Below are 15,418 nucleotides of genomic sequence, written 5' to 3'. Positions count from 1 at the left end.
TCCTCTGCTGCTCCCAACCATGTGCTCCCTTCCTCATTTTTGCTTTCTACCCTTTCTGTACGCCTCTTCAACAGCATCTAAGATACTGTCAGCAGCACTGCTACTTCCACTCTATACGAGGCTTCCACTTCAGCACCAAAGTCTCTGGTTTTCAAGCAAATGTGTTGTGTTCCCCTTCAAGACAGTGGAAAGAACACAATTTTGGAGCTAAGCATACCTGAGATTCAAATGCCAACTACACCTAATGGTGAGACCTCAGGCAGGCCACTTAATCTCTCTGTGCCTTGTGTCTCATCGATAAATAGGGATGCCATGTGTCTTGCATGGCTGTTGAGCTCTCACAGAAAGCAACTCGTAAATCCCTGGTACATAGCAGAAGCTCAAAAATGTGAATTCTCTTCGAGGAAAAAAAAAAATACCAGACAACTGTATGGCAACTACCAGATGGAAAGGGGAGTGGGGAGGTAGAAGAGGGTATGGGGAGGGCAAACAGTGATGGAAGGAGACTTGACTTGGGGTGGTGAACACAATATAATATACAGATGATGTGTTATACAATTGTACCCGGGAACCTATATAATTTGATTAACCAATGTCACCCCAATGAATTCAATAAATAAAAATAAAATAAGATAAAATAAAATGCTTATTCTCCCTCCCTTTCAAAATCAACATCAGACATGGACAAAAAACACCATAAAAAGTAAGTGAAAGTATAAAGAAATGGCAGGTTTAAAAGCAGGTTTCATTTCCTTAAAGTGTTGTTCATTTCCTTATAATATTGATCTCCATTTACCAAATGTCCACTTCTATAAGAATTCAAGGTGTTTGAAGATTCATGCATAATAGTCCAGGCCAAGATTTATTTATTTTTTAAAAGACATTCACAATTAATTCTTTCCCTCAAAACGATAAATCAAGTTTTATCTTTTATGTCATTATTTTTAAATAAATAAATAAATGTTTAATAATTTTTATTTTTCAATTACTGTTGACATACAATATTATATTAATTTCAGGTGTATAACCTAGTGATTGGACATTATATAATTTACTAAGTGATAACCCTGATAAATCTAGTACCCATCTGACCGTACATAGTTATTACAATATTATGGACTATATTCCTATGCTGTACTTTACATTCCCGTGACTATTTTGTAACTGCGAATTTGTACTTCTTAATCCCTTCACCTTTTTCACCTAGCCCCCAAACCCCTCTCCCATCTTTCAAAACCCCAGTCCCCCAACCCACCATATATATAATTTTGATAATCACTTTACAAAGTGAAAGAACTGAGTGTAGGCAAATTATCAAGAAAATGAAGATATAGTTATCATTCAAGTAACTCAAAATGTCTCAGTCTTCTACCATCCTAGTCCAACAGTGTGGAGGGCTGTTCCGCAGCATCCCCGGCTTCTACCCACTAGATGCTGGGAGCATATTCCGCCCAGTTTCAACAACCAAAACTGTCTCCAGACATTGCCAAATGGCTTTTGGGTCTTGGGAGGCAAAACTGTCCCAGTTGAGAACCACTAAGTTAACTTGATCAATATACAGATAGTCAAACCAGACAGTACAAGCGCAACCATGGGCTTATAACATAGGAAGTAGCTGCCTCAGTCGTTACTTCTTGTCTCCAGAATGTTCCTAATAAAAAATAAAATGGCTGTGTATCGCTGGCTTCTCAGAGAAACGGGGAAAATGGCATGTGCCAGAATTCTGTTTGTCAAGCTGCCCCAGCTCTTGGCTGCATGCCCACATTCTGCCTAAAGCCCACTTCCCAAACTTTTCAAAAGGCTTTCCACAGCTTTCAGAACCTGACCTTTGGAGCAGCTTTATGTGTGTGTGTGTGAAATAGATTTACAATTTTCTGTATTCCTGCAAAGCCAAACCACTTATTGAGTCCAAATGCCAACTGGGGATGGTGGGAATTTGTGCACAGATGTCAGTGGACTCCAAAACAACAACACAAGAGCTCCACCTGCAACTAATTATAGAAACTGAAATTGCACTCTGGCCAGAAGAGGCCAGTTCAGAACCCACCCCATCTGCTCTGGCCGATAAAATCACTCTGTTACTTTTTCTCCTGTCAACATAGACTTGCTTCTTAAAATCCTCTGAGGATGCTGTCTGTAGGGAATTGTATCAGGCAGTGAATGCTTTGGGGGTGACCACTCCCTCTGCCTTCCCCTCCCGGAGCTTAGTTTCAATAAGTGTCTTTGGCACAAGTGAGACTAAAACCTCACTGAAATATTCCAAAATGTTTTCTTTGGTTGTGAGCTGTTGCTCTTCCATAGCCAAAATAAAGTGATCCAGAGAGAAAATGGAACATGGAAGTCATTTAGCTCTCCCAAGGTCCAACATACAAGAATGTTTATTTTCCTCCCATTAGCCAAGTCTTTCATAAGAAAACCTGGGAATAAAAATCTCTAAGGCTACTAATACAATGCACATGGCTGATCCTAGGGCTGACTGCAAGAGATTACTGAAGCAAAAACCAGCTGACATCTGTGACAAAGATGTATAGTTCACTTCAAGTCATTCTCCTACACGCTGGCAGACAAAGAAATCAACTGTTGGCTCAGTGCCATCTCATCTATCTTCAGAACTAAAGGAAGTTTCTACCTACCCATGAAAGGCATTAAAATTGTGGTTTCGGTCTAAGTAGATCATTGCCTAAATCTGGACCAAAGTTTTTCCACCTTTCTGGAAAGACAGACAAAAGCTACGGTTCTCAGAAAAACTGAGGAAGGCTATATTTCAAGATGAGGAAGATGGACACTTTTTTTTTTGGTCCATCTAAGATACAACATTTCAAGTTATGTTATGGTGCTAAACCAGTACATATTATCCAGTACTAAACCCATGTGCCTATGCAACACTGGGGAAAATACACACAGACACACACATTTCAAGTCAGAGTTAAAATGAAAACCATATATACAGATATGACATATGATTGACTTCTTATTTCTCAGGTCTCTTGATAGGACTTACAAGCCCTAAAACATTTGGAGAAAGAGAGTGATCAAGGATAGCTCAAGTCAGTGCAGAAGACATCTGTTTTTGTCCTAGAGCAACCTTCATTTCAGTAACTTTGAAAACTGCTCCTCTCCCAATGACTTCTGTCCTAGTTCTAATATGGTCACCAGTCACAGTAACCCGTTTTCACATACCTGTCCCCACCACTGCCACATACCCTCACCAAATCTGGAGGCAGGACATAATTAAGGCAGGCCCAAATCCTTCCATAAATTTTCCAAGTGGGAAGTGAAGACATAGGTATCTCTTAAGCCTTCGGCTGCAGTACTGACAGCCAACACAGTCTACCACATGAAGGAGAAATGAGGCTTGCACATAGAGGCCGATACAGAGAACCAGGGATGAAGCAATGGGGAGACACATAGCCCTGGGTCCAGTCAACCCCAAGCTCCACATTTGAGCCTTCCTGTAATTTAGTTACAGGAACTAATAAATTCCTTTCATTGCTTATTCAGGCTTTGAGTAGCATTTGTGTCACTACTCTGGAGGATTGCCAAATACAATCAGTAAGTAGATTTCTTCATTCTAATGTGTAAAGTCCTTTAAGATCTCATTTCACCTCTTGAAATGCACCTATTTTTATGGTTCTCATGTCCAGTAATTATTATGAATAGCAGTTATTGATGATTTTCTTTGTTTTATCAGTTAGGAAGGTATTGAGCTACAAGTAATAGAATATCCTAAGTAGGGGTTATTTTCTCATGTGACTAGGCGTCTGGAGGCAGGTAACTGCTGGTGGTGGCACAACTGCTCAGAGGTGGCAGGGCACATGTATTTGTGCTCGTCTTGGTCTTTCTTCCACGGATATCATAGGGATGCCACAGCTCCCAGCAGGAAGTAGATTTCCCTAACCTCACTGACTCTGGCCTTGGCCACATAACATGCTTTAGGCAATAGAATGTTAGTGGATATAGTGCAAACAGAGGCCTTAAATGTGTTTGTGGGGTTTGGTTGGACACTTGATGTCTGCAATCCACCATAAGAACATGAAACCCTAAGTAGCTGCTGTTGTGAGAAGAATGTGGAGATATGACATGTGTTATAACTGAACCCAACTTGCAGACTAGAGCCTGGTGCCTGGAATCTAGACCTACCCAGCTATGTTGCAGCCAACTTACAAATATGTGAGGGAGAGATAAATGCTTGTCTTTCTGAGCCAACTAATTTTGGGATAGCAGGTTACACAGCATTACTGCAGCAATAGCTGCCTAATACACAGGTGCTCAGTTTCAGATAAAGTTTCATAGTTAAGTAAGTTTGGGAAATTACTGAATTGAAAAAAATTTAATAAATATTTTTTAACTGCAAGAGTTAGAGCATTTCACATGCTGATGTGATATATTCATTTTGCCATAAAGAAGTACCACAAACTGGGTGGCTTAAACAACAAAAATTTACTGTCTAGGTTCTAGAGGCTAGAAGTTCAAGATCAAGATGTCAGCAGAGTTGATTCCTTCTGAGGACTGAGGGAAGGTTCTGTTCTAGGCCTCTCTCCTTGGCTTGTAGATGACTGTCTTCAACCTGTCTCTTCACACAGTCTTCCCTCTGCGCATGTCTATGTTTGTGTCCTAATTCCCCTAATAAGAACAACGGGCATATTGAATTAGGGCCCACCTTAATGACTTCATTTTAACTTGGTTACTTCTGTAAAGACCCTATCTCTAACTAAAGTCACATTCTGAGTTACTGGGGGTTAAGACTCCAACATCTCTTTTTTGGGGGACATAATTCAACCCATAACATATGCATTATGACTTTCCAGGATAGGAGTATCTAGCATGTTGTGTCTCAAGTCTATTTGGCCAGAGAATACCCTTTGGAAAATGTTATTTCCTCAGAAACACTTTGAAAATACTGGCTTTGAGGGATCCATGGATCTCAGACAGAGTAGCAGAACTGGAGCCTGGAAGAAGGCACAGGAATGAGACAGGTCTATTTGAGTAGTAAATGTACTTAAGTCCTACCTACAAAGATGAAGGGACCTGACACTCCAGGGCTGAGCTCCAGGGTTGATTCCACAAACATTCAGTGCTTAAGGTGACTTGCAGCTGCATTTAACTATCGGTGGGCCCTTCACAATACAGCTGCGTCAACCACCTCCTCAAGGGGAGATAGAATGGATTCTATCAACCACCTGCAATTGGGTCAACTCTTCATATCTGGAAACTCACAATGAAATAAGTATTTTAAAACAGAGTGGAATCACCCCTATTGAAATAACCCTGCAGTTATACCAATAAAAGAGAAAAAAATAATAAAGGAAACACAGAAATGTGATCTATCTTGACCTTTTCAAGTTACAAGCTCAAAATGAGAATCAAATCACATATTGCAAGTAGCTCAAAAACTCATCAAAAACCCATATTAATATTGATTTAGAGAAGATTATTCCCTATTGTGTTAAGCCAGAAATAGAAATTATCACATAACCATTGCTTAAAAGCCGTAGCATTCCCCAGACAGGTTTACTTACACTTCTTAGGTTACGTTTCCCAATGACCTTGTCCCACTTCTGCACACATGAGATGGGTAAATATTAAATCTAGTACAATCTCCCAGTGTTTGATGCTATTTATATTCATGCAGATCCTTGGTTAGCCATGTACAACTTAGGAAAATGTTTAAAAATTGTTTTAGGTACACCTAATTTGGAAAAAATAATCCATTAAAAATACAAAGTTAATAATTGCACAAAATATCCAGGAATATGAAAAGCCAATAACTTATATGTAGCAAGCTGTAAGATATAAGTCCCTATGAACTTTCTGTAAATTTATTCTCTACCATGTTTTCTCTCTCTGATCTCCATCAAACAAGTAAACAGAATAGAGCTGTCAAGAAAACATAACCTTTTAGGAAAATTAGGTCACTTTACATCCATGTAGTTAAATTCTTCTACCCCCGATATCCACCCCAACACCACACAGGCCATTAAAATAATAAGGGGGCTGCCTCAAGTGTCAGTCACACATCTATTTTAAATCTTTTCTTCTCACTGCTCCCCAAATCAACTTACCAGAGTGACACTGAGAGCATAAACTATGTGTTCATGCCATTCCAAAGAATTAGCTGCCATAATACTCCACTCTACCCCATCTTCTTCCATGCAGGAAAGTACATCATGAAGGAGAAAGCTCAAGCAGCAGCATAAGGATAACTCTGCATCCATGTGCTCTGCTTTATGCAAACAAGCCAATGATTCCAAGTGGCAGTACTGTAACTCTTAACAGTCACAAATGTATTTCTATTCATGCAGATTGGTATGGGTGAGAAGTAGGGCCTTGGAGAGAGCCTGGGATGGGAGGCAGTCTGGGGTATAATATTCATCCAGGAACCTGAGTAGTATCACCCCTCGGCACAGGAGAAATTTGGCCATGCTACCCACTGGCTTCAAGGTACAAACAGTTCTGTACTCCTTGTAACACAGGAAGGGTATTCAACATCCTCCCTTAGATCTGGAGTTGGGTTCAGCTCCTTCGGACAGAACCACTAGGACTTCAGAATCTATTGCAAAAGAATTGATGAGTGGGAGCCCTCTACAACACTGCACATAAGGGTAAAAGGTCTATGCTAATGAGCATTAAATTCACAGAAGTATGAATATCATAAACATGAGCACTCTAGCTTTCTCACCTTCACTCTGTAATGGACCTGCCTCCCATTTCTGTTTACATAGTACAATTCAAATTGTCTTAGATCATCTGAATTTAGGTTAGTGAAATTCTAATTACCCAAATACGAAATACCCTCTGGTAGAACTACATTTATAGATGCAGTCTCTGGTCAATATGATTAAGAAGCCATTATCAAATGTCCCCTATCTCTTTTACATTCTTTTCTTCCGTATAGAAAATGTTTCCATGATTTTTCCTATAAAGGAAATTACAGTAAATGGTAGAAACCCTAAACAGCACAAAAACCATTTCTAGGAAAAAGAAATAAATTCCTAACTAAGAATAAAAGTACTAAGTAAACTAAATCACATTCTTAATCATTCTATCAAAACTACACATGCCCCTCAACTTACAATGGGGTTACATCCCAATAAACCCACCATAAGTTGAAAATATCATAAGCTGAAAATGCATCTAATATACCTAACCTACCAAATATCATAGCTTAGCCCAGGCTATCTTAAACATGCCCAGAACACTTACAGTTGAGCAAAATCATCTAGCACAACGTGCACACTGTAAGGTATCAGTTGTGACTGTATGGCTGACTGGGAGCTGCGGCACCCTGCCACTGCCCAGAATCATGACAGAGTATAATACCTCACATTGCTTGCCCAAGAAAAGATCAAAATTCAAAGTACAGCTTCTACTGAATGCGTATCGCTTTTGCTCCATCATACAGTCAAAAAAACGTAAGTTGAACCACTGTAAGTCAGGGATACTCTACAGTCATTTTTTTATATCTAACATATATAAAGCATGATCTTCCTGTTATACTAAGATTCTATGCACAGCTCATTGATTCTATAAGAAGGTAGTGAACAAAGTTAAGATTTAGACATTGACACAAAAGAAACCAAAGCTTGAAATTCCAGCTATGTCAGTTACCCAGCTGTATGAACTTGGGCAAACTGCTTATTTTCTCTACATTTATTTTTCATCTGTAAAATGAGACAAAGTCTAGCACTACCTCAGATGATTGATGGAAATACTAAATAAGATAAGGTACACAAAGCTGTATGCACAATGCCTAACACAATGCCCCCAGTAGACGTCCACTAGTAGCAGCAGCAGTGATAATAGAAACAGGAGCAACACCAGAAGTCTGCATTGCTCCCCACACTTTATTTCATCTAGCTCTACTTTTTGACAAAAATTAAAACCCCACTAGTAGAAATTTCTAGTGCTCCCTCACATCTAAGTCTACTCTCCTTCCTGGCAAGAGGAGAAGACTATACACCTCCCAGCCCCTTGCAATTGTGTCTCTTCCAATCCAAGGAATTGAGGAGCCAATGTGCCATCTCTAGGCACTCTCGCTCTTTTGTAGCCATGTACCAAGATGCAGAAAGCCTGGATCCTGAGTTACTGCCTGGAGGAAAGCTAGCCTAGAGAGTCACTTGACCTGCTTCAGACTTCAGATGAATACAAAATAAATCTCTGACGTGTTAAGCCACTGAGATGTGAGGTATGTTTATTACTGCATCAGGATCTACCCTATCTTGACCAAGAGGTATTCATAAACCCCTAAAAGGGATTCTGACATACTTCCAAGAGGGGAAGAAGGGGCACTTCCTTTTTTAAAAAAAATAAACTTGCTTTTTGTCAATCTAAATATTCTTTACTTTGTAATATTACTTCATATTGCAAGTAAATTGACTTTTCAAACGCTCCATGCTTTTTCCTCCTTTTATATTTTTAACCTAAAAAAAATTACATTTTACTTATATTTAATATACAGAATACTATTATATTTAATACTGGGGCTTTCACTGGGTCCTATGTTACACAGTCATATGTCACCCACATTACCCAAGGAAGTCTACAATCATAGTAGGTTCCAGAACAAGGAAGGGGTAATGGAAGCACCCTCAACTCTTCACTTGCTTCCAGCTTAAGGAGATATGGGACAGTTAAGTAGAATTATGGATGTTACCTAGTTTAAACTGAACTAACCCTCATGAAATGAACAAGGGGTTTTAAATGTTTTTACTAGAAGTCAAATGGTTTTGTGTATCATTAAAATTTACCTCAATACACTATTTATTTTACTTTGTCTCTTCCATATTTAATGTCATAGAAGACATAATATATTGACACAGTAGCACACCATGTAATGTATAAACAAGTATACATGTGTAAGTGTATATTTAAGTGGGAAATCTAAGCTCAAAAAACATTTAATGATTGAAGAGTAAGATAAGATAAAATTAATTTTGGAGCTGACAGTTTAGAGAATAGCTTTCAACTTTCTCACTACTTGCATTACTCCTAAACTGCTGTAACCATTTCCCAAAACAGCGAACAAAGGAAGAAAACCAGTATAGGACTGGAAAACACACATAGCTGTAAGAGATTCACAGGATTTCATGAACCAGCAAAGTCAGGAAAAACCATAAGTGACAGTGAAGAGCATTAATTTGATTTAGGAGTAAAGGACAAGGCTTCCTGTTCCAACTAAAAATCACATTTCCACATCTGAAAACCAGCACAGGTTCTGTCAGATAACCAGAGGGATAAGGTGAGTGCTTTCCACACTTAGAACAAACAGCAGATTCTCCTACACACCAGAAATGCTTCCACGGGTGCTTGGACTCCACAGGGGTGGCAGCCAGAGGAACAGACGAGAGGGTCATCAAATGACCCTAAGAAAGGCAGACAACTTCATTAGGTCAAGATAAAGATCAGTTATTGGAGAATCACTGCTTTAGCCAAGTTTAAATGATCTCAAATATCTGGTAATTTTTTTAGCCAGATGGCATAGCACCCTCTACTCCCCATCTCTGAGCACTTATCTTACTACGAGTAAGAGGTGAAGCTGGGATTTAAGCCCAGGAATGTCTGACTCCAAAGCCCCTGTGAAAATAGCATCATATAAATGAGCCTCACAGAACAGGTAGAATGTAAAAATCAAGACTGGCTGGGATTAAAAGGGAAGAGGCAGGGAGAGGAGGTGCTGTGAAGTCCTCAAGTAGAAGATCCTGGAAAGAGTAAAGGTATGGAGATGGAAACCCTGAGTATGTACAGGAATTACCAAGTGGTGGTTCTGGTAGCATAGGAGATGTGGAGGGAGGTGGTGCAAGATAATGCTGGAAAGGCTGATTCAGGCTTTCCAGTAGAAGGCTCAGCCACAGAAGTAGACATCATTCTGGAGGCAATGAGTAATTACTGAGGGCTTTAAAGCAGGGGAAAGGCATAACTGCAGGTAGACTCTGGGAAAACTAATCTTGTTATGACATGGAAGATGGGTCAAAGAAAAGTAAGAAGGTGTCTTGCACATAGTATGTAGTAAATATTGAATGGATGAGGCAGAAATGTATTGTTTCTCTAGCATGATATCAAGCCCATTCCATCCCACACCACTTAATATTGTTCAGTTTGCTATTTAGAAAACAAACTCCACTCATTCTAGAAAGAAATAATGCTTCTGGTACTTCGGAAAAATCCATTCACTGGTCAAATGTGGCCCTCTAAATGCTGCTGTTAAAATGTCTACTCTTGCAAAAATTACCATTTTCCTCTTCTATTCAAAGGGAAGTACATCTGAGTTGCTGTTGTGACTGCTGAAAAAGAAAACAAAATTAACCAAGTGTAAAAGTTAGGCAATGAAAAGCGATCCTCCCTCTTCTGCAACAATGTGAAAAGGTCATTAGAAAATCAGGAGATCACAGGCTATAATCCCATATTTCCTATGCCCTCTTGCAGTCTCCAAGTCAAATGCATACTAAGTCTGAGCTTGTTGGATGATGCCAAACTTCCTTCAGCACAGGTCATGGTACCATTTGCAAAGCTTCAACTACTCAATGAGAAGCCAAGGTTGAAAAACACTGGATGACTCAAAACCTACCTGATTTTCTTCATGGGAAACCCTCATCTGCTCCTTGAGGACAGACATTCGAGCTGCTTCTTCTTTCCTCAAGACTCTCTCCTTCTTGAGCTCAGGACTCCAGAAGGTCTTGATACTGTTCATGGAAGATCCTAACTTGCTGTCCTTGATGTCTAGCTCTTTCCGAAGGAAGTCATTCTCTCTCTGAAGTTCCTTGAGCTGGGCTTGAAGGTCTAACATTGTGCTATCCCTCACCTGCCTCAACATGGAGGGGACCTGATGGTGGTGATGATGGGATGAGCTGGTCAGACCACCATGTTGATCCGTGTATGAAAGGACGTCTGTGTGGGAAAGTCCAGCAGAAGCAATATTGGGACTACTCCCCATGGCTGTGACACGACCTCCATATACGGCTCTATTTGTTGCCCTTCCCAGAGTCATGGTGCCCTTTGGGTAAGTTGTCGAAGCCACCCCCTCATGGTCACTCAGATACATGGGTCCAGATGTAGCATAGGCAGCATTAAGGGACTGGATATTCTCCATGGACAGAGTCTTGCCGGTCCCTCCACCTCCCCCACTACTTGTTCTTCGGTGGCCCAAACGAGGAGACCTTGGCAGACGAGGAGATCTGGAAGGGCTCCCTTCCAGATTGGTGATCGTTCTTGCACTTCCATACATTTTTCTTCTATTATGAGGTGCAACTGAAGAGAAGGAATGCTATACTAAGCTGAAGATTCAGCCAGTATTTTCACTGTTGGCCAGAATTTTCACTGCTTTCTACTCATAATCGGTACCAGAAAATGACTCCAATCAGAGATCTGAAAAATGAGAAAAAGGATAATCAAAAACAAACTCCTTCAGAACTCTCACTATAACTGCATCATATTTTTAAATATATAGATAGACAACTAAGATGTCCTCCAGTAGGTGAATGGATAAATAAACTGTGGTGCATTCAGACAATAAAATAGTATTCAATGCTAAAAAGAAATGAGCTATCAAATCAAGGCAAGACATGGAGGAGATTTAAATGCATATGGCTAAGTGAAAGAAGCCAATATGAAAAGCCTACATAATGTATGATTCCACCAAAATGACATTCTGGAAAAGGCAAAACTATAGAGACAGTCAAAGAATCAGTGGTTGCTAGGGATTGAGTGACTGCTGGGAGAGGGATGAATAGCTGGAACACAGGATTTTTAAGGCAGTGAAACCACTCTGTTTGATACCATCGTGGTGGATATATGTCTTTATACATTTGTCTAAATCCATAGAATGTACAACACCAAGAGTGAAACCTAATGTAAAACATGGGCTTTGGATGATTATGATGTATCAATGTAGGTTCATTGTTTGTGATCAAATGTACCACTCTGGTGCAAGATATTGATGACAGGGGAGACTGCGTATATGTGGAGGCAGGGGCTCAATGGGAACTATGTTCAATTTTGCTATGAACCTTAAACTGCTCTAAAAAATAGTCTATTAAATAGATAGATGATACATGATAGATACATAATAGATAGATGACAGACAGACTGACAGATAGATGGATGATAGATAATCAGTGGTGATGATAGACAGGTGAACAATAGATAAATAGATGATAGATAGATGATGATGATAGATAGATGATAGATAGATAGATAGATAGATAGATAGATAGATAGATAGATAGATAGATAGATGATAGATAGATGATAGAAAGATGATAGATGATAGATGATAGATAGATAGATAGATAGATAGATGATAGATAGATGACAGATAGATAGATAGATAGATAGATAGATAGATAGATAGATAGATAGATAGATAGATATAGATGATAGATAGATGATAGATAGACCCATGTTTATTTTTTTTTAAAAAGTGACCCCAAAGCTTTACTTACTACATCTAAACATTTTGTAAATTCCCCCCACCCTGCTCCCAAGCAAGGTCAAAATTTCTCAGAGCAAAAAGACATTCCTTTTTCCTTAGGAAAATGAAGCTCTGCATTTTGGGTTGTGTTAAGTGACAGTTGGAAACTCCAGAAAATTTACCCTAGGATTCCTCATCACAGAGACCTTAGTTATAAAATACTCCATCCTGGGGGCATCACCCCCATACACAAGTGGCTTGACAGTAACTCTGAGAAGCTGTTGCTTCCTAAGATGTCAAATAATAGTCAATCATGTTACCTCCCACTCCTGTACCCACTACAGACATCACTAATCCATCACAGACATCACTAATCCATCACAGTCATCTTTTCCAGTAGGTTCAGAACTCTTCTCAACACAGCACTCTAGATGGTTTACCATCAGTCAACTGTCATTGACACATGAGTTAGAATGGATTGGCCATCTTGGAGCTAAAAGAAAAAGAAGTGGCTCAACCAATGAGACTCCCTACATGTAGCCGGATACTAAATGCCATCATCAGAGAAGATGACAATCCTGTCTCTTTTCCCTTTCATGTACATCTTTCAAGCTGGCATTTTGGGACCTCTTCTCCATTTCTGCTCACCTAAATAATTCATATTAACCACTCCACACGTGTACAGAAAACCCACAGGACAGCAGTGCACCAAGTTAGAGTCCCTACTCTCATAACCCCTAGAGAAAAGTAGTAGAAGTTCCCTGTCATGATTACAGAAGTACATTGGTACAGATTTCATGCAGCCAGGGCTACAGAACTGTGATTATCCTATCAATGATAGTATCCAAATGGGGCACATCATGGCCTCCTGCTCTTCCTCTTAGGGTGTGTTTGGTGTACTCTCTTTTTCTTCAGCTATAAGATAGTAAGAGCACAGATTCTGGAAAGGGCCAAACTGAGGTTCAACTCTCCACTCTAATAACTCACTAGCTGAGTGACTTTAGGCAAACTATTTAACTGTTATGAGCTTCCCTCCTCCAATCAATAAAATGTGGGTAATACCACCTAACTCATATTATCCTAAGGAAAAAGATGATGTTTATAAAACATCTAGTTTGGTGCCTAGCAATAATTTTTGTTGGTAATGTCAATAAGTACATTAATAGCATTATACTGAGCACCTTTTATTTTTACCTATCATTTATTTCCACCACTACCACCACCACCACCACCACCACCCCGCACACACACAGTTTCTAATAACTATCAATATTTTCCTTCGAGAAATTGTACCCAACCCTCTACTCACAGCCATTAGGTTAGGTAAGGCTGATTCCTTCTACTCCATCCTGGATGGTGTTGGGGGTGAGAATATAACCCAGGCCTGGCCAGTGGTCATAGTCCACCTCCCAAACAAGGCAGCTGGTTTAGGATGGACATGTGACCCATAGCAGTCCACAAAACTCCGTATCATGACTTTAGATGAAACAACTAGGAAAGATAAGCTCTTTTTCAGCTGGAATTACTTGCTTTCAAGATGGAGCTTCTGAGTACTACCATGTAAAAAGGGCCTCCCTGAGAATGAAGCTAATGCAAAAGAAACCAGAGCCAAACTTTTAACAGTATGAAATCAAACTAGGTGCCATCACTTGATACCCTGGATCCAGCAGTCACTGAAGCTACATCTATCCCTAGGCCATTTTAGGTACATATGCCAAGTAGAATGACTGCATTAATGGCCCCAATCCTTTACCCCTTCCTGTCTCTGCTCCTTGGCAGTGTCCTCACAATCTGACCCTGGGTTCTGTTATGGGACTTATTTGGCCAATAAAGAGACAACAAATGTGAAGCAAGCGGAGGCCAGGAATAGCACCCGTATATTTACTCTTCTGCTCATTTTCTTCTGCCGTAGGAATTAGAACATGCCCAGTCTAGCTTGCTGGAAAATAAGAACATAAAACAGAGTCAGGGTGTCCTAGCCAATAGCCAACCCCAGGACCTCTGAGCAAGCCCAGCTAACATCAGCAGAGGTGCCAAGCCAACCAGCAGCTGACCGCAGACGCATGAGCAAATCCAGCTGAGGGCCGCCGAACTCCATACGCTCCTGAACTAAACACACTTCTTAGTAGTCACTGATGTTTTGTGGTTGTCTGTTTTGCAACATTACTGGGCAACAGGTAACTGATATATTCACCCATAAATTTCCTTTTTTCTGACATTCAATTCCAGTTGGGATATCTGTCACTTGTATCCAAAAAGTCCTACCACAGAGTATGAAAAAATATTTTCCATAAAGGCTTCTCCTTTTGCTAGAAAGTCCCTACAAAGAATTATATACCTGTCTCCCAACTAAGGAACTTAGTTTCAAATGTTTATATTGCTCAGAGCTTAATTTTGTTTTACTTGATAATACACAAAAATCATTTTATATCCAAGATTTTTGCATGAATAACCTGTTTTATAAAAAAAGGTAAATCAATAGTTCTAACCACTGGAAATCAGTTTACATAAATGATGAGAGAGACAGACAGTGAAATAATGTGACCATTACATGAATACTTAATGAGATGAAAAGATGTTCATGGCATACTAGTAGTGGAGGGTGGGGGCAGAGAACAGACTACAAAACATCTCTATGGTTACTCACACTTTTGTAAGACACATGCACACACACTAACTTCCAGAAGACTGAAACACACGGCAAAATGTTAACAGTGGTGGGAGTCCAAGTGACTTTCATTTTTTTCTTTTGTCTATTTACGTGTTCTAAATTTTCTATAATACATATAGATCTTTTCTATTGTCTTTTACCCTCTATTTCATTTACTGTTGCTCCAAACTTTGTTATTTTCTTCCTTCTACTAACTTTGGGTTTAGTTTGTTCTTCTTTCCCTTCTTCCTTGAGGTATAAAGTTAGATTGTTTATTTGAAATCTTTCTTTTTTCTTAATGTAGGTGATTATCACTATGAACTTTAAAAGACTGATTTCTACTTTTTTTTCTTTTATAATTC

General features: G+C 39.6%; 1 protein-coding gene across 1 annotated transcript in view; it reads right to left on the bottom strand.

Annotated features, from left to right (window-relative positions):
- ERC2 (ELKS/RAB6-interacting/CAST family member 2) overlaps positions 1–15,418 on the bottom strand; it is an 809,820-nt gene that overhangs the window by 765,056 nt on the left and 29,346 nt on the right. Inside the window, exon 2 of the mRNA XM_081160189.1 lies at positions 10,565–11,361. Within this exon, the coding sequence (XP_081016315.1) occupies positions 10,565–11,221 (657 nt within the window). The 5' untranslated portion in view covers positions 11,222–11,361. The remainder of the gene's footprint in view (positions 1–10,564; positions 11,362–15,418) is intronic.

Source organism: Miniopterus schreibersii (genome assembly GCF_964146895.1).
Source record: "Miniopterus schreibersii genome assembly, chromosome: 15".
Lineage (NCBI taxonomy): Eukaryota > Metazoa > Chordata > Mammalia > Chiroptera > Miniopteridae > Miniopterus > Miniopterus schreibersii.
This window is presented reverse-complemented; position numbering and strand designations above follow the sequence as displayed.